This window comes from Colletotrichum scovillei (assembly GCF_011075155.1).
Source record: "Colletotrichum scovillei strain TJNH1 chromosome Unknown Contig00011, whole genome shotgun sequence".
NCBI lineage: Eukaryota > Fungi > Ascomycota > Sordariomycetes > Glomerellales > Glomerellaceae > Colletotrichum > Colletotrichum scovillei.
In genome coordinates this window covers 3,264,240-3,283,865 of record NW_023336269.1, presented here as the reverse complement: position 1 = coordinate 3,283,865, position 19,626 = coordinate 3,264,240, and the positions used below count along the sequence as shown (strand labels likewise).

Below are 19,626 nucleotides of genomic sequence, written 5' to 3'. Positions count from 1 at the left end.
GAAAGCCTCATTGTGCATCTTACCTCTTCGCAGCACGGGAAGGACGGGCTGGAAAATCGGTCAAAGTCAGGTACGCAGAAGCGTCGCCGTTTTCGGTCAGCACGCCGTGTCCAAAGCACCCTCCCCTCACGCCCCCTTCCCACGTTCCTGTCCTGCCGTCATCTTTTCTGGTACACCGTCTGACCTTCGCATTCGTATCTTCTCTTCCTCCCATTCTTACTCTCATCTCTGTCTCGGGCTCCCCAGGTTTCCCACAGGCGACACACTCACCGTGTTCCAGGTCAGAAGCCCAGTTTGACTGTACGAAGCCGCACAGTCCCTGGATCAGCGCGACGCATGTCAGATGGCCGGCTTGTCCCGGAATATCAGTCTGTATACGGTCAACGGCATATGCAAAACCCATCCATGTCTGGAGGCGCTGATGGCCGCATGACTCTGAGACCATATGACATTTTCCGAACCGCCTCACACAAGCCCTCAAACCAAACCAGAGAAATGGGAATGATGGACTAGGACATCCGTTTATATCACACCCCATTATGTTTACGGCCAGGGCATACTACATCTCGACCTTTTCGAACTCGGCGATCGAGACAGGGCTTGAACGGACGTACCTTGATGCTTCCGGATGGACAGTCGCCCTGCAAGATTGCTGCACGTCAGGATGTAACCCAAAGGTCTATCCGAGCATCTCCAGGCCAGACGAACTTGCAGCGTCCACGCCCCCTGACCCGCCCATCGTCTCTGTTTGTGAATAGGGACATTTCCCCCTCTTTTCCTCCTTCAGTGGTCCCGGACCGTCACCGCTGGCTGTTGCTTGGTATCTTCTGCCTCGAGTGAGGTATAGGTACTTGCCAGGGAAAAAATGATCAGATCCATCACTTTTCTTTCGGTTCCCCCTCCCTGCCCCTCCTCCATGTCAGCGTGCGCAACCGCAATATCCCACTCCCTATGCCTCTGCATCCCACTACTTCCATACCTTCTCCGCTCTTCTCTTCTCTTTCTACTTCCCCTGTCGTCTTGGACATTGCACACCGTATATTTCACTCCTAACATCGCCAAGATCAGCCCCCCTTTCTCCGGATCAAGCAGAGCCACTGAATACCATGATCTATGAATACTAGTGCTGGGTCGTCGCCAAATCAGGCCATCTCCTCCAGCTCGCTCCGTACCGTCAGATAGGGTGTCTCGATCGAACTCGACTCTAGCCTCTTTCTCATTTTGAACCTCGCTAGCCAGCCGCTTGGCCCATCGTCACCGCCGCCACCCCTCCCGAGTGTCCCAGGAGCCTGGTGGTCGGCCGGCGGGCGCTCTACTACGAAGCCTTCTCTAGCCTGCTTTTTTCCCTTTGTCTTGACAGCGCTCGGCAAGCCACTCCCTTCTCTTCCGTTGAAATCTACCTAGGACAACGTGTGTGAGCTGCTGAAAATTAGCATTCATCCCATCACAGGTCCAACGCCATGAACGCTTGTACAGAGCCTAGGCCTCTGAGAATCGAGTCCTCATCCCTCTTTACAAGTATACTTTTGCAACGCTGCGCCAATAGTCTGCTCGGTACTTCTCAGCCCCCTTTTACCTCCATCTATCCCCTCTTCTCCACGCAAACGAAGGCCATGTGCTTAGCTACCAGGAGTGTCTTTATGTCGATCCAACTATGTGTTTGCGGACCCCATATCCCCCAGGACAAGAGATGTTCTCTTTTCACAGCCCGTCAGAGTGCGAGGTACAATAGTCCCGCAGGGGTCGCGGGGCCAGAAAGTGTATGCATTCCATGTAACAAGGAGGGACATGACACCGACGAGCCCACCTCATCTCTCTTGCCGGCGGCTTATCTCCCTTCAGCTGGCGTGTTCACCGTGCCCCGTCTACCCCTCGGCCCCATCAACGGCCGGTGCCTACTGTTAGAAGGCAGGCAGGCGACTCCTTTCTCCGCCAACCGGCCTACTGGCCGCCCGGCAAGGAACTTGGATCTTGAGCCAAGGCACCTATCTGGGCTACGAGGCATTCAGGGACCTCAGCAATGGCGGTATGTTCCCTGTCTTGCGTTAGTACATTGGGTCGCCGCGCACTCTCTCCGCCTCCTCCTTCGCCCAATGTCGCGCAAGCCCGACGGCCCAAAATCCCTAGCGTTGCTGCAAAGAATCGGCATCATGTACTCTTGGGGCTCGCCGTTGAGAAGAGGCTGCTAAAGCTGCAAAGGCTCGGACACACACTTACACGCTTACCAACGGACGCAAAGACACTTAGAGTCTGACATCTCATTGCTGCGCTCCGACCTCGCCTGACCTGCATCTATCAAGCACAGACTTCATGTGAGTAATTAGCTGCCATACAAACCCCAGACAACGCCTAGTCCATGGGTACCGCCGTAAGCGGCCGTCTGCTCTCTTGACCGGTTCGAATCCTGCCTACCCTATGTGGCGTTCCTTCTCGGCGACGGTGCAACGAGGTAGACGCGTGAGTGTACGTGTGTTATGCACGCTCGCGGCTTGCGCTTGATTTGTCTCGCCGTCACGGGTGAATTTTCCATATTCCTTCAACCTCGTCGAGTCATCTTCCAATTCTGGCTCTCTTTCGGTGCTCGTGGTTTGGATGCCCATGTCAAGGATGGCGTGTGTATTGTAATTGTGTGTGACTCGAGTGTACCTGGTCGGTTCCTCGGACCACAGTGCTCGATATTGGCGAACGGCATTCTCCTTGCCCCTCCCCTGCCTGGAAGACAGGCGTGTATACACCACCCCCTTTGGCTCTCGCTCGCGCGCAGGTTTGTGTAACCGGGATCAACCCAATCCAAGGTCCCCATGAGCGTTGATTGCGGAGAGGGGCCAACCGAAGCCCGGACACCACTCATGGGCTCATCCCTTCCCCTTCTCCCTTTCTCTCGTTCGTTTTGGCCCGCCGCCGCGCGGGAAAAAAAAACACAGTGCAGGCGACTCGTCGAGTAGGAGGAGAGAGAACTGAGGTGAAGAGGAGAGGAGAGAGAGAGAGCATAAGAGAGGAGACCCGGGACTAGCGCCAATGGTCCCCGAAAGCTCTTCCCTCTCGACAAATGGATTGGCGGCAACGAGGGGGCCTGTCAAAGAGGAACTCGAAGTTTCTCTCTCGTCCACTCGTCCACCTCGTCCACTGACGCCGAAATGTACCTAGCTTGAACCCGGTTCGCCTCGAACGGCGCCTGTTCTTCTTCTGCTTCTCTCCTCTGGGCTGGGCTGGCTGGCTGGCTGGCTGGCTGCCCCTCCCCTCCTCCCCTCTTCGCCTCCTCCCGCACCGCAGCACACCGCACACGCCATACAAACCAGTCATACACCAGTGACCGGACACGGGAGACATATCGATAGAGACGCCATGTGGGAACGAACAATCATGTCTTTCAGGTTTAGTGGACCCCCCCAGAGTAAAATTTGAACATTGCAGATCTGGAAAAGGAAAAAAGGTCCTTTGCTTCTATTGTGCTATTGTATTGAAGCTCTCGTTTCCTCCCCCTCAAGTTCCATCCTTGTTGGGAAAAAATGTTTTTCTTCCCTCGTGATTCTCCCTGACAGGTTCCCCTTTGTTCTTCTTTCTTTGTTCCCGAGGGGAGAAGGGTGGCGCAGATGGGGGGCACGAGGGGGGCAGTTTAGGTTGGTTGGTTGGTTAGGATCCCCCTTTGTGTTGGTTCGGTTTTCCAAGTACCGAAAGACACCAGCCCAGGCGCAGACGTAAAGAACAAAGAACGAGAAGAAGAAACCATGGAAAACAAGAAGCGAAGGTGTCTTTAGTTTGCTTGTTATTTCTGGACTTTTTTAGTATCAACTAAGACATCTTTTGACATTTGTCCGCGGTGACGTTGACTCTGTTCTCTCCATCTCTGCCGGCGCTTGAGCGTAAAGGGATGATACCAAGCTGCCATACTCAAAACTCACGACCAGAACTCTTGGAAACAGTATTGCTCATAAAAATAGCTGATGAGGAAAAAATAGAGCCACAACACAAATAAAGAAAATAGACAAGAAAGAAAGCCTGGGAAAACCATGGACCAAGCTACCTTACTCAGAACCTCAAAACTAAGAGGAATGAATAATCTCACACCTCACACACACCGGCAGTTCTACCACTTTACTTACTCTGGCAAATGCCTTTCCGGAACCCGAAAAGTCCCCAATAGCGTCGCCGCCAGTTCACTTTTACACTTTAGGACCAGAACCCAACCACCATAAAACCCGTTCGTTACGTGCCGTGCCATTGCCGCCGGCCGGCCGCGTCCCACGGAGTGGAAACCTACCTTTGACCATTGAGCACTTGCCTTTGGTTCTATCCCTTCCCGCAATTAAAAAAAAAAAAAAAGGAACCTAAGGAACACGCCGCGGACGGGCGGCCGAAACGGTTGCCTTCCATTGCCCCCCCCCCCCCCTCCCAATGCTTGATGCCGCTATTCCCCGTGTGCCTGAGTTCTGGGGGAAAGACGATAGAATGAGGCTTTGTAACAAAAGGACGCAGTCAAAGGCATGCTAGGTCCCCCGGGTTTGACAGCACCGGCGGTCCGGCCCCCCCAAAACTGTTTTGTTCATTGAATGCGTACAGCAAACCAACATATTTTCCTTTTTCCTTTTGTCTTTCCTTTCTTTCCTTCTTTTCTTTTTTTTCCCCCATACGTATGAGTCTAAGTGAGGGGTCATTGGAGGTGGAAGTGAGAAGTGGAAGAGGGGGAAAAGTACTCCGTACCATAATTACTGCAAAGACAGACTTCGGCGGCGGCAGCGGCGGCCGCGGCAACAAGCGGTGGTGGCTCCTCATCTTCCTTCCCTTTTCCCCTTACCCTTCTCTTCCCCTCCCTGCCTTACACAGTCGGTAGTAGGTCCCCGTCACCAATCATTAACAAAAAAACATCAGTGCTGAAAAAACAAAGCTTCCCCCCCCCCCCTCCCTTCCCCTCCACCCGGCGCGCGAACGCACGTTTATCGATATCAGAAGAAGCTTTAATCTGATATTAAAGGACGGGGGGAAACTACTGGTCTCGGCCTTCCCTATCATGTCCTGCTAAAGCGGAAGATCTGTCCGTGCTTTTCTCTCCCTCCTCTCGTTAGTCGCTTCTCTGCCTCTTTCCCTTACCTTTAGCCCTTTTCAACCGTCGGATCAATATGACGTGTCACATATATATGGGAGGGTGTGGGACACACATTAATTTTTTTTGTTGTTCCCTCGGGATTACGGACTTGGAGAACAGGGCGAGTAACGACAGCAAACAGTCAAAAAGATCTTCAGCAAACAAACGTTGAAGCTTTGGCACAAAACGTCTTTTTTTCTCGCTTTGTTGTTTCTTGGCTTGTAAGACCTAGTACAAGCAAGAAACAGGAAAATGGCCATAGACAATAGTGACAATAGTGACAATGCTACGCTTGGCTTTTTTTAAAATGTGTTTTAGGTTTCATTACTTTCTTTCCAAACCGCACACCACACCTTGTCGGGGTGTGTGGGTGTGTGTTGCTATGTGAGAGATGAAGGACATGACAATCATGAGTAGAGAGATTCGTTGGAATGAAGTAGTAGTAGAAAAAAACAACCTCGGTATTTTTTGTAGCCCTCGCGGTGCTGCCAACTTCTGACTTCTGCAGAACGAAAAAGACACAACATGACATGACAGGGGGTGGGAGGGAAAACAATAAAACGCACCCAACTCATGTGGGATGTAGATAAAAGTGATGAGGTTGTGTGATATCTTTGCCGCCCAGTTCCTTTGCATCGCTTGCGCGATTTCGCCTTCGTAATACTCTCTCAACGTTTGGGGTACTAGTAAAGATAAGATAATAATAAAAAAAGGTACGCAGCGGTTTTGACATGAAAAATGCAACACTCCAGCATGTGTGGCGTGTCGGACAATGGGTACTAAAAATGAGTAAAAAGGCAGGACAGAAAATCAAAAACAGACGTGTGCCGTGAGGCAGACCAATCTTAACCCTTTCCGTTCCTTTGGGAAATGACTGTGTACGAAAAGAAAAGGTGTAGAACAAAGCAAATAAGAATGCAAGGACCAGTTTCCCGGATCTCGGGTAACCCGCGTACGTGGTATGCTCAAGCAAAAAACCTCCCACCATTTCCCAACCTCAGCCAGCCCCCAGCAAACACCAAAAAATCGAAAATCAAGACGATGCTGACCGTGAATTTTTTTTGGTTGATCCTGGAAGCCGTTCCCGCCAACTCCCCCCCCTCCATCATGGAAACTCGCTTGCTACAGAAGCTCATGCCTCCCTGCCTATGCCTGTCAAAGACCGATATGCGTTTCCATGAACTTTGTAATGTATGCAACCTGAGTTAAATCGCATAAAACTCTTGCCGTCGTCGCCGCTTTCGCTGGCATCGCTCGCAATAATCGAGGTGAAAGCCAAGTCTCTGAGGTTGTCGTATCGAGAGATTTTCCAAAGCGAAGAGAGTACCTGGCCAGCAGATCCATTCCTATTTGCGTCGGACTGAGGCGGTCGATATCCGCGGAATAATTAGGTAACCCTGAAGACAAAGGTCACGCTCTCTTCCCCTCCATGCGCCTCATCTTCTCACTTTCTCACTGGAGGACGGTTCAGCCTTCCCAGCATGTTCCTGTCAATGTCATTTGGAGTCGTGTCCACCAAGTTATTCAGGCTCATAACCGAGCTCGAGGATGCTGCTGGTGTGGAGGAATTGCTTTGTCGCTGGGTCGCTGCCGCGGCTCGCTCGTCTCCCGTCTGCGGGTGAGGTACTGCCGCCGGCTGTCCAGGACTATGTCTAGCCGGAGGCGCTCTTGGGTCATATCCGGGATGACCGCCCTGCGAGTAGCCCATGTAGCCTCCCGGGCTGCTGTGATTCGAGCTCGAGGCTGGCGAGCGACGTCGAGGATCGTCTGCAGAGTTCGGATCGGGTGGCGGAGGTCGGAGCTCGTCAACTTCATCATCCCTCGGCCGCCGCCTTCCACGCTGCGCATCGTAGGGCGAGTAGCCGCCCGTTGGAGAAGGGAGTGGTTGTTGGTAGTAACCGCCGTTGCCAGGCTGAGGGGGGTAACCCTGGGGGCCTGGCGGAGGCAGCGAACCCGGAGGTAGAGGTTGCCCGTAAGCCCCATAGAGCGGCGTTCCCGGTGGAACACCTCCCTGGATGGCCGATACGGGCACAAATGCAGTCGAGCTAGACGAAGATACGGGCTGGAATATGCACTCCTGGTTCATCCTGCTGCAGTTTACGCATTTGCCGCCAGGCGCACTCTGATAGCCGCTGCACCGGATCTGAAGCATTCCAAGTTAGTCTCAAAGAGTTCCTTTGTCGCATCGCTTTGGGGGAGAAGTACCTTTCTCTTTCTGCAGTACCTGCAAGCTATAGAGGTTCGTTGTCTTGGGGCAGCTTGCTGCATGGGAGGGCCTCCTGGACCGTAGTCGTATCTCGGTGCGCCTGGTGGGTAGTCGTATCGTGGACCACCAGGGCCAGGTGGAGGGTAGTCGGCGTAGCGACCCGGAGGAGGCGGACCTTGGCGGTTGTGATACTCCTGATAGTAGGGGTCGCCATACTGCGGCGGAGGCTGGCGATTTCTGTAGTAGTCGTCCCTTCCATCTGGCGGAGGAGGATAAGTGGGAGACCTGGGGTCACCCGGGGGTTGCAACGGCGGCAGTTGCGGCGCATGACCACCCGGTTGCGGCGGCGGGTAGCCGTTAACGGAATTCGGGGAGGCGCTGTAGTTGCTGGCGCGCGGATCGGCGCGCGGGTCACCCCGTGGATCGCCAGGGTAAGACCTCGGGTAGGCTGGTTGGCCGTAGGCGCCGTGGGGATCCTGAATGGAGGGAAGTGTTACTGGTGCAGCCATGTTGGGTCTATGATGTCTGTCGTCGTGGTATCTTGGGTCTTCGGGTGCTCCCACGGGGGGAAGTTGGTGTCGACCTTCGTCTTCTCGGTGTGTAGAAGGCGGCCCTCGTCCTTGCTCCTCTGCCATGCTCTGGTTGCGGCGATTCCACCCGGATGCCGCGACTGAACCTGCACTCTCGTCGCCGCGCGATGCTATCGTGTTGGCGAGCAGTGGGTGTCGTGGAGTGGTGTTTGTAGTTGGTGGTGTGGTTGAAAGGGGCCCTTTGGGCGAAATGCGATAATGGCCTGCGCGTGAGGTTGGCCTATCTGCTGAACCCTGCTACCGAATAATTCCGACCAAGCACGGGAAGGGCAAGAATCATGACCAAGCGGGCTGTGGCGGATAGAAGAGGGCGCGGCCAGCCAAGTCGGTTGACTCGAGAAGCGCACGCGCACACAGAATGGTGGCGGTGGTGGGGGGATTTTTGGAGTTGAGTACAGATAGCGGGTGCCGTATAAGCCGTCGGAGAGCGCGGGCGCAAGAGTAAGCAGCGGCAGCTCGGTGCGCAAAAGGTAAGTACGGTTAGATTCGACAACGGAGCGGTACGGATGTTGGACCGCGTGGCTGGAATGATTAATTTTAAAAGTGGCGGCGGATTTGGCAATGATCCGACTCTCACAATGATGATAGCCGAGTAAACGTGAGTGAATGCGTCTTTGAGTAGTGTCGCTGTTGTCGAGGAATGAAAGTGAGGTCAGGTTGGGATCATCAAACCGAGTAAGTCAGGTACTACTAAGTAGGAGACAATCCCGGTGTGTCGGCGACTTGTGTTTTGCCGGTGAGAGACAACGGTTGCAGCAGCAGCAGCAGCAGCAGCAACGGCAGCAATCAGTTGATTGTGCAGACGGTGAAGCTTCTTAGGATGAAGGTGTCGATGGTGACGAGGACGATGTTGCGGTCCCTGTTTTCCCTCTTCTTCTTCTTCCTCTTTTCTAATGGCTTCTTTCTTCCTGTCCCTGTTCAGTTTCTCCTTCCTTGCGACGGTAGGGAACCTAAAAGCGAGAGGAGGGGTTTTTGCGATGCTGTTCCGATGGGATAGAAGGATGGATGAGGATTGTTTGCGCGGTCGGTCGGCAGGTTGAAAAGGCAGAGAGAGCCAAGTCAGAAAGACAAGGAGCGACAGGCGCAGACAGCTCGAGGTGAGGTTGGAAGGTTTGTAAAGGGAAAGAGAGGTAAGAGAGAAAGGTGAGGTAAGGCAGGCGAGGCAGAGCAGGCGCAAGGCGGGTAAAGTAATGTAAAAAGGGTAGGTAAGGCCCAGGTTGGCGGTGGAGTGGCAGGAGAGGGATTGTGCCAAAGATGTAAGAAACCAAGAGAAGAAAGAGGCGCTACTGCGTGAGGTAGAAGTATCCGTACCTTTGACGAGTACCCCGTACCGCCTCTACCGTACCGTACCGTACTCCGTACCTAGCTACCTTGCTGCGTAGGGAAGACAGTAGACCACCTTGGACCTTGGACCATGGGACCAGCATCCGTACTCTGGGAACTTGGGACCTTGGGACTTGGATGGATGGGCATGGAGCGGTGCGGTGCGGTCGGTACGGGGGGTAAGGGTAGGGGAAGGGAAGGGGAAGGGAAGGGAGGGAAAAGGGAAAGGGAAGGGGAGGTACCGCAGCATGGTACCCTCTCATCCACTTTCTGGGACGAAAGTGCCAGGGAAGACGCGGTACAGGTACCCATGTCCATGTCCCAAGGATCTCATGGATCCCACCCAAGGTCCCAAGGTCCCAAAGGTCTCAAGAGTCAAGCCAGGGAAAAAAGGCGTGCGCTGAAGTGTGGACACTGGGACACTGCCCTGGGATGGGAACCAAGAGGTAAGGCAGGTACGTACTGCATGTATCGTGTACATGGGGTGCCAGCCTCGAGTCTCCTCTCACAGGTACGTATCTTTCCACAATTTGGGTGTGAGATGGGTGTGGCTCACCTTCCCCTTCCCCCTTCTTCCACCCCTCCCCCGGCCCAGGGGTGTGTGTGTGTGTGTGGTGGAGGAACAATACCTGATGGATTGATGAAGAGAGCATGGGAACAGGATGGCGGAAGGGCACCCAACAGCAGAGCCACAACAGTAGCAACGGAAGCAGAGAGAGAGAGAGAGAGAGACACACACACACACACACACACACACACAGCGGCAGGGCAGATATGCGGGCACTCGCACAACCTGCAAACTCACACTGTCTCTCTTTCTCTCACCTCGCTCACCTCACTTACTCACTCACTCATTCTGACCCTATGCTTACTCTTATTTGCTTTTGCGCTTCCTCCCACATACTCACTCACACACACATCTCACATCTCACAACCACTTACATACCATTAAGATAATGCTGCGTACACTACGCCAGACGCTATAGCGAGGTACGAAAAGACGCCGCACCTACGCACTTCACATGCCTACACGCCGGATACGCCAGACGACCTGGCGGATGCTGAAGTGTGGTGAGGCAGAGGCAGTGTAAGGCAAGGAAGCGTGCCGCACCGTAACGTCCTCGACAGTCCCGTTGCCGCTGCGCAAGGAACCGGACGGCATGCGCGTCGAATCCGAGTAACGTCGCTCAGATGGCCAAAACCTGGTGTAGGGGGGCGACGTAATTTTTTTTCTTTGTTTTTTTCGGTCTTTTTTTGGTGTGCCTTCACTCTCTTGGCCCTTCAAGGTGTTGTTTGGTAGTGAGGCTGGCGATAGCCAAAGGACAACTGTAGGCACTCGACTCGATTTCTTTCTTGACTGATGTTGCGGACCAGAATGGGTCTCTTGGGAACCTTGGATGGTGAGTAGGGTATTCGGAGACCATGTGACACGAAGACCTTGAGGTACCGACGGCGAGGGAGCTACATCAAAGCTGCAGCCTTGTTGCCGGTCGCTTGTTGTCTATTCGAGATTGAGTTGCAGTGCTCCTGTTTTGTCCTGTTCTCATGTCTTGGTCCAGAGTGCGGTGTGCAATAAATACGCGCGGTTGTATGCGAGATGAAGGTAAAATGGCAGTCGTTCCTTGATAATACTCCTGGATGCAACCTTGGCCACTTAACCCGGGGAGTTTGCCTCTACTGGAGTTAGGCAGCGCACTGTAGAAGATGGGATGAGATATTGGAAGGGAGTAGTACGGCTGAGTAACGGCGATGGCTGGAGAGGAGAGAGAGAGGAATCATCCTGAAGCAACCACCCTCAGACAAAAGGCACGCTGCCCGGGCAGGGCTCAGAACACGCAGGGTGTAGAAGATGTAGGCCCGGGTCCGGGTCCGGGCCCAGGTTCAGGTACGAGGCAAACAGGGTGCCAAACCTCGGGTACCTTGGAAGACGGCAGTGTGCGGTGCGGGTGCAGATAGGTGGTTGGATGATGGGATCTGGATGGAAGGGTTGGTAACGCGGTTTGGGGTGCAGTAAGGTAAGGTTGATGAAGTCTCAAGAACTTCCGCTGATGGTGGCGATGACGACAGTATCCGTACCCGGGTGTAGCGGTCCTGAACATGGGGAGGATGAAGACGGCCGCGAAGAGGATCTCTTGGCCAGCAAAAAGGTAAGGTATATATCAAAGAGTGTGAGCGTCTGCGACAAAATCGTCGACGCGCGACAGATGGTCACTATGCCTTTGCTATTGGTACCTGTGAGATGCAATCGACGAAAAGATCAAGGCCAAATCCACGACCAACACGACATTCTCTTCTTGCTCCTCCTTCTCCTGATGCCTTTCCATTTCTTACCTTGTCGCTGCTGCTCCTATTTTGCTAACCCGACAGCACTTGCGCCATTCTACACTACCTACACCTGCAAGCTGCACCAGATGGGAATGGGATGGGAATCTGCTGTCACTCACTCCTACCGCACACACACACACCCCTCCCCCCATGGCTCTCGCTCTCTGTCTCTCTTTCTCTCTCTCATCATCGCTCTGCTTCCGCCCTCCCTTTGCTCCCCCCCTTTCACCCGCCTCTTGCTCGCCGTATGTACTGCGTATGTGCTCCAGGTTCTAGTTTCCGTACACACACCCCCTGCTCCCACCACACATTCAGAGTGTGGATGGCGCAAAGTGGACCCGAGCGGGAATGGCACAGCGGACGGATCATGTCGCACCGCCCAATGGGTGACTTTATCGTGGGCGGGAGTATCCCCTCCCTTCCCCTTAGGTCCCCTTCGTCTACCTAGGGGCCGTGGTCTTGCTCCAACACCGGCGCCGCCTTCAGCTGGGGAGCTGCCTGCCTCTAGTTCCCCGTTACCAGGTACGTACTGAGAGCCCGCACCGAGTTGTGAGGTATTGTCGGTAAAATGATCGACTTTTTGAAGCACCACCTACGCCGTACTGTGTATGTACGGATACGATGCCCTGCCATCATCCACCGCCTCGGAGAGCCCACACCATGCCGCCCATTTGCAGAAATTAACATGGTAACAGACAAAAAGAGAGAGGAGGAGGAGGAAAGGGAAAAACGACGCAGGAACCCAACAATTGGAGGGCAGAAGCTGAGCTGCCACCACTACTACTACTACCACCACCACAACCCCTCCTACCAAAGTCAAAAAGTCAAGATACCAAGGTGCAAGGCAAGACAAGACGAAAGGTACCGCCGGCGGGGTGGAAAGAAAACGGCCGGGCATTAGGCCCTTTTCCCTCTCTCCCTTCTCGCCTGCCGACAACAAGCCAACCCATCGAGGTAACGTCAGCTACACAACACCGGCTTAACTCGACACTAGTGCGTGCAGCTAGGTATCTAGACTTGAACAAGTCCAGCTGGCCCTCCTCGGCGTTGGCCAACCAGACCAAGATTTCGAGACTCGGCTTCTGTTCTGCCCTGGGCTCTTTGCTCGCTTCACCTGTATCTGTTTCAGTATCTTTTCCGACCGAGGCCGAAATAATCACCTTTCTCCAGACGTACGACGGCACGTTACGACGCGGGAGGCAAACAAAACGGCCCGAGAAGAAAATTTCTTGGTTCCTGATTGAGCCCGGCTGTAGAGTCCCAAGGGATGGGTGCTCTGCCCCAAACACACAGTTCAGCGCGTTATGTCCCATGTCACCCCAGATCGCCAATGCCCATGCAAAGCAAAAAAAGAAAGAAAAAAATAACTCTTCCAAAGCCGTGCAATGGCAAACAACGAGGCGAGTCTTGGGATAAGTGCGCAATCGATCATCGGCGGCTCCTGATATGGGCAGCTTTTCTGTCTTAACCTGTCTCCTCTGTGGTAGGTATGCTGCTATGCCAAATTCGCAAAAATAGTCCTCTGCAGCTTTCCCTTGCCATTCGCAACATCTCAAAAAAAAAAAAAAAAAAAAAAAAAAAAAAAAAGTCCAGCCAGGCAGCCGAAAGAGGCACTGGCAAAACCATACAAGACCACCGAAGATGATTGCATAGATAGGAGAGATAAAGGGGAGCACGACATGGTTGAACAGAGAGGTACGGTGAGACAAAGAGAAAGTGGCAAGAAGAAGAAAGAGGAAAGAAGGCAGAAACAAACAAGACGTGGTGATGCAAGTCCGCGACTGCGTGTCTTCTATCGTTATGCGAAAATAGCAAAACCTGTCGGTTCGAGTCGGCAAAGGCCAGGATTCTCAGCCCGTTTACTGCTGATGAGTGTCGTTCGGCCGAAATCTCTCTCACAGCATGCATGATACACTATCGCGGTCCCTCGCCTCTCCAAACCAATGGCCACTTTGTTTGCCCACCGGTGGTGGGAAATACCTCTGAGCCATGACGGTTACTGCGGGCCCTGGCCGTCGATGCTGACACTTGGGCACCCGAGAGAACGACGGATGGCGCTCCGCCCTCCGCCCCCCTTCCTCCTCCTTCGTCATACCTAGCATGGCTCCGGCTCGCGCCGGATCGTTGGATTCGGATGACCTCGTGACAAAGAAGGAGCGCAGTCTGGGGTTCCGGCAAAAACGTATGAAGAGGGACAGAACAAAGGATCGGCTGTGTACCTGCGGCCGGCAGCTCGTACCAGGAGCAGCAGGCCCAGGTCTTCGTGGCTTGGAAGATTAATTAGCACAAGAAGGTAAGGGTCCGTCGAATTGGCCGCTCTAATATGATTCAAATTCGTTGCCGTGAGTCTGTTGTCACTTCACTCTGAAGTCATGCTCCGTCGCCCAGGGCCTAAACTTCGGGTGTTGTCCGAGTTAGACCGTGTGCTCTGTCCGTCACGGGTGGGCAGATGGTCAGAGTGTGGTCAAAACGGGGAGATCTTTTGCAAGGAGCCATCTTGAAAAACGAGCGTACAAGCATGTATTGTTGGAATCGGGCTCGGTGTATCTGTATGCAATGGCAAACTGGCGCTCCATGTCGCGAAGGTGGGTTCCGCTGTATCTATGTTGCTGAAAGCCATTTCCTATACAGGTCGCTGATAGTAGTACAGCAGGCTGTGCCTCGCCTGGGCAGCTACTGTTGGTGCACGCTGTGGGATGGAATCGCCTTTCGTCACATATCGAACGGGGTGCCGTAGCCCTCGATAACTGTGATAGATCGACAAAACAAACAGTGCAGTGGCCGCCAGAGTGTCAAATTTCTTTGCCTTAAGAACAGCACCTGAGTGCCCATTTCCGAATGTCGTGACTCCATTTGTTCACTCGTATGCCCCTTACTTCCTTTGGCTCAACTGTAGTCCATGTTGACTCGTACAGCCCCCCCTCGGTAGCTCGCGCCCCCAGTTCTGGGTCTGCCCTATTGGCGGCTGGCAGGACAGGGTATCTTAGGTACGGCCCTCGCCGGTGTTGTCCGTGGGCGGGCGACGTGGAAGAAAGTGGTGGAAGATGTGGAGTACCGCACCAAACAGGGAAAACGTGCGCCTTGGCTTGACTGGCCGCGTCTAATCCCGTGTCTGAACCCACCAGCCCGGGCGGCGGTCGCAGATCTGGCCGCAGGCAAGGCGAGCAGTGTGTGTGTGTGTGTGTGTGTGTGTGTGTGTGTGTGTGTGCGGATATTTTGGCTTGCTGCTTGAAGACCAGCCACGATTACTCATGGGGAGGATACAGCAACACCTTGGATACCGATCCTGGCCGAAGAAGCTGCCAAAAATCGGTTGAGCTGCTGGCTGCTGCTGTGTGCGCCATTGTCTGACACCTGCGGTGCCTCCGCCACCCCTACCCTGCCTACCTGGTTGGAACTGGGAGTCAGCATCATCCGAGAGTACCTCATTCGTACATTCATCTTGGCTTCAGATGAAGTGCAAATGCTCTGTTTCATGCCCTCAAAGACGAGAAACTGCCCTACTACATACGTTGTGGAGCTTTGGTGGTTGTCTAAGTCGAAATGATAAGGTGCGACGAAATCTTCTGCGCGACTTTGAATCTAGGGTGTTGTTCTGTGGAGAGGACACGAGGGTTGGAATGCCAGTCCACGGATCCGATCTGTTGCCCTGGTAGGGTCTCTGTTCCTACCACGCAAATTAGATCCTGGTGTCTTGTATCTCTGGGAGGTGTCTCAGCGCGGGACGCTCCTTTCGCCTCGTCTAGGTCTTTGTGATGCTCGATCTCTGTACGCCCACGCAGTAAAACCCTCTGACGCAACAGTCTTAGCCTGGCTGAGGGCTGTTGGTCACTAGCTACTGCACTTGCAGTGGGCGTGAAATGAGTCTGTATACGTAGCGTATGCTCAATACTGAGCCGTAGTGGCAATGCATTCTGCTAGACTGACGGCAAGCATGATCGGGCCGAGCTTAAGGAATCACGTAGCCGTACTTAAAGGTTGAGGTGACTAGGTTGAGCGGAAATGTCAGGCTAAGTGAGTCCAGTCATAAAGCAGAACAGCTGCCCAACTCTCACGGGTTTCGCGGGAGGACCGCAGCACACGCGCGGACGGGCAAACCTTGGCATGCCCGCGTTTCTCCGTGCTGCGGATCTTGCCGTGGAACGCCGACGGGAGGCGAGCTTCTGGGTGCCGTAACCGGGGTCTCGTTGCCTCGAAACCCGTGAACTCCGTCGCAGTAGAGTGTGCGAATGATAGCGGCGTTGCGGAGGCTAAGGCACAGGGCAAACCTAGGAGGAACCCAGGGGAGCTCTCATTTTGTGCAATAAATAAGAACCTAGTTCGATGCAAAGTCGACTGGGCATCCCAATTTCGGGTACGATCATACGAACGCGTTGAGTCGCGTCTCAAGGCACGGCACAGCTGACGGAAGACCGGATCCAGTGGGATGGGCCTGGAGGACGCGGGTCGAGATGTTGCGGTTGGGGTGATAGTACTCTGTATCCGTAGAGAGTCCAAAAACTGATTGAGATGTGAATATGCAGACGCGATGATCACAAGGACACTGTTGTTGCGCAGACGTATCCGTAGCTGATTGTGATCGGTACGTATACAAAGGGGACCGCAGTGTCGAGTAGGGTAGGTACTGAGTATCCGTAGTTTGAGTCTCCGTTCGGATACCACCACCACCACCACAGCAGCAGCAGCAGCAGCAGCACCAGTAACAAATCCCTGCCTGGCTGCTAGCTGCGTGAGCCTGCGTCACAGCGCTTCGTGGTCCTGTGATGTCTTCTCCCTGCGCCTCGCCGCTCCATGCTTGTTTGTGGGCAGCAACGGAATAGATCAACCAACGGGTCTCGATCGGAACGAACCCCCGTCCACTCAGGTGGGCTGAGACGCTGAGGAATCCATGTGTAAGGTGGTATGCATCCTGGGCTTCTTCTGCCAAACGAATGGCAGCTAGCGCTCTAGGACAAGTGAACTGTGAATGTAGTGGAATGCCAGGCTCCCGAAACCCCAAAACCATCATGCCCTTGTCAGCATCATCAACTCCACAGTAACCCGGGCGGGAAATCTGCGGTAATCGGGTTTCACATATACCAGACGGCGTATTTTGTCGAGTCCTTTATCAACGAATGACTGAAAATCAAGCCAACCAGGAGCGTTCCGATTAAGTGCAATGAGGGGGCTTAGGATGATCGTTCGACGCCTGAAATTCCTATAGCAAAAAGTTGTTGAGTTGTAGCAAAATCGAGTCTAGGGTGCTGAACTCGCTCTGCCAGACTGCGTCGTCGCTTCGGCCGTGAAAAGCTGAAGCCTACCTTATCTTTCGGCAGGTCGCGCGGTGGCCCGCGTTCGGCTGTAGGGGCCAAACAGAAACCGTTGCACTCGATCTGTTCCTCTCGTCAGGGGCGTTGTTGATATTCATACTCTTTTGTATGGTTCAAGACTACCTAGGGAAAGAAACGGCAAGCTTCAGTAGGCCTCGACGTGTTGTGTAATTCAATAGTGCAAGGTGCCCAAACTGAGCCGGAAGAAGCGATTCCTGGCCAAAGACGCCAAGGCTGAAAGAAGAATAGCTGGAGTTCGACGATGCCAGGAAAAAAAAAAAAAGATACCGCGCCATTCGCGATTGAATACTTTCTGGTCATTTTCCAGAGTCAAGCGACCGAGCGATGTCGCAAATCTCTAATGTCCTTTGCCTTGGTCCGAGATAGCCAATTTGCGACTGTTGTGAGATTCTCAAAAGGGTGGGCCCCAATTTGCGTGTACCAGTGGTCGCTTTGTCCTTGTCCTGTCCAAGGATCACTGTGCAACGGCGCAAATGTACTTGCCAACTTGAATGATCGATAGTCGTTTTCAATTTCGTACTGTGCTTCGTCCAAAAGGGAGAATTTCTCTTTCTCAGCCTGGCGGATCGATTGACAGAGTCGTCTGTTGTCAGAACTTGTTGCTGCTGACAACTGCTTGAGAGACAAATGCTATGCCTCCACACCATTGACGATAATCAGCGAGCTGTTGGCCGAACTTGCACAGTACAACTCGACAGATTAATCGGCGGATCATGTTCGCATCAAGACCGTGCCCTTGGCAGAACTCTCTTCGTTAACTATTCTCGTTGGCTGACGCTGTCGTAATGATGCGCGTTTGTCGTTGACCTTGTCTTCAGCTCTCGGCTGGCTCTGTTTCTTTGGCTTGATCATGCCCGTTTGGCCCACTGCTCTGCAAGCTTCCGGCGAATATCATGGCAATGGATGATGATGGGCCGGTCAGCAGGTTCGCCCCTCAGTAAGCCCAGGGGGTAATGGGCCAGGGCACCCATCCTGCACCACTGAGATGCCGCCCGGGTACCCTCTCCTGAGTCTTGACCTCTTGTCTGGGCCCATGTTGCTTCCAGGCCGCGTGCGGATGGAGCCATGTCTCCCCCCATGATGCCTGCCAGCCCCCCTGCTCTGTCTGCCCTGGCTGGTGTGCCCGCACTTGTAGTCGCTCTTCCGGGCTGGTCGGTGACCCAGAACTGGGACGGGAACTGGCGGTAATCTGACAGCGATAGGTGCTCCTACCCCAAGTCCTGGTGGAGCAGGTATAGAGTGTGTGGAACCGCGCGGCCGACGTGGAATGGCCCAAAGTCTCCCAGGATAACGGGCTCTTGGAAACACTTGCGCCACTGGTACGGGAACGGCTCTGAGCTCCCCAACTGGGCTCACTGTCTTGCTCGCCCGAAATCTCCAGTTGGCTCCGAATCACGTCGAACATGGGCCAATGAAGTGCGTTACCAGGAAGCAAGCAGGCTAAATGAAGCATTAGCATTGGCATCATGTTCAAATATAGCCCTGGCGTGCGCGGACTTGCATCATCCTGCCGTGGCTCACCACATGGTTTGATAAATTGTCGAGGAATGACCGCCCAGCCTGTGTATCATTCCGCACTTCAAAGCAATCTCCTGAGATCGTGACCTTTGTTATTCTCTCAGGTAGGTAGGAAATCTGCACAGGACGGGGACGACATGTCTGGCGTACCTGCTAGCCGAGTTGCTGCTACGAACGTCCGTCCACTTCGATTGTTCTCGTCCTGCTCGACTGTTCTGTTGAACTTGGCGGCAAGTCGCGAAACGAATTAAAGAGATGGAGATGTCGATTGCGGACAACCATAAAGAAGACGGCGAGCCGCGATAGCTGTGGCTCGATGTTCCCAAAGGGTATATTGCCGTGCCTCGTGGTCGCGCACAGTGGCATTTGATGTTTGGGGGCTAGCGAGTGCGTCCACCAGTGTCCCGTCCCATCACATCCGAGCCAACCCACAGGTGATCCCCTGCTGTTCCGTCACAGTTGGTGTGGTTGGTAAAGTTGAAGTCAAAGGCGGTCGGGATACCCTGTCTGTTTGTCCATGTGTCTAAACAGATGAAATCGATGCGACGCTAAAGTGTGTAAAGTGTGTGACGGTGTGACCTGGTGCATGATACACAGCGGGGTTGAGGCCTTGAAAGGGTGATACGTGAAGCAGATGGGACGGGCGGGAACTCCCACAGCGATGCCATGTGCTTGTGGCCAGCCATGCACCATGTCGGCCGAGAGCGCGTCAACGGTTTTGGCACTTGGCTTTGATATACAAGGATCAGCCTGGTCCGTCGGGCCCTGCTGACTTGTGAGGTTTTGGCGATATTATAGCCACGATAGAAGGCGGGGCGGGGCATGGTGTTGGTGGGCGAGAGAAATTGGCCAAGTCCACGACACTTGTTAAGTGCCAGTCAAGAGGGCAAGCAACAGCTATCTGATGCTGAGGTGAGATGAGTCTCGGCGGTCAGATATCGTCGTAGTGGAATAGAAAGCGTTGACATTGGAGATAGATGCGAGATATCAGTTCTCCCCAACACATGCGCAAGGTATCTATCTGTAGACTTAGCCGGAGAAGAAGCAGGACAGATACCTTGGCAGACTCGGACAAGAAAGACCTGGGGAGGTGCCTGCCCTCCTCTGGTATCGACCAACTAGAAGGAACCTTGGAGTTGCCTTCTTACCTAGGTAGGTACTTACCTTTCTTCGTCCTCGGATAGGTTGGTGCCTTCCATGATGAGCCTGCCTGTGAATCGAAATTGAATGCGGCGGGTCTCGTCTTGGTTA

General features: G+C 53.8%; 1 protein-coding gene across 1 annotated transcript; it reads right to left on the bottom strand.

Annotated features, from left to right (window-relative positions):
* Positions 1-5,338: 5,338 nt before the first annotated feature.
* HER10_EVM0012185 (uncharacterized protein) lies at positions 5,339-9,113 on the bottom strand. Its single transcript, XM_035481585.1, has 2 exons — positions 7,289-9,113; positions 5,339-7,226 (listed from the first exon to the last, which is right to left on the bottom strand). Exons 1-2 carry the CDS (start codon positions 7,922-7,924, stop codon positions 6,528-6,530), a joined length of 1,335 nt encoding a protein of 444 aa, XP_035327373.1. The 5' UTR covers positions 7,925-9,113; the 3' UTR covers positions 5,339-6,527.
* Between the last annotated feature and the right edge of the window lie 10,513 nt (positions 9,114-19,626).

Excerpts from the sequence above, each read along its gene's own strand:
- HER10_EVM0012185 (XM_035481585.1), bottom strand. The coding sequence starts at position 7,924 with ATGGCAGAGGAGCAAGGACGAGGGCCGCCTTCTACACACCGAGAAGAC. Across the intron at positions 7,227-7,288 it reads GGTACTGCAGAAAGAGAAAG|ATCCGGTGCAGCGGCTATCA; the intron begins GTACTTCTCCCC and ends GGAATGCTTCAG.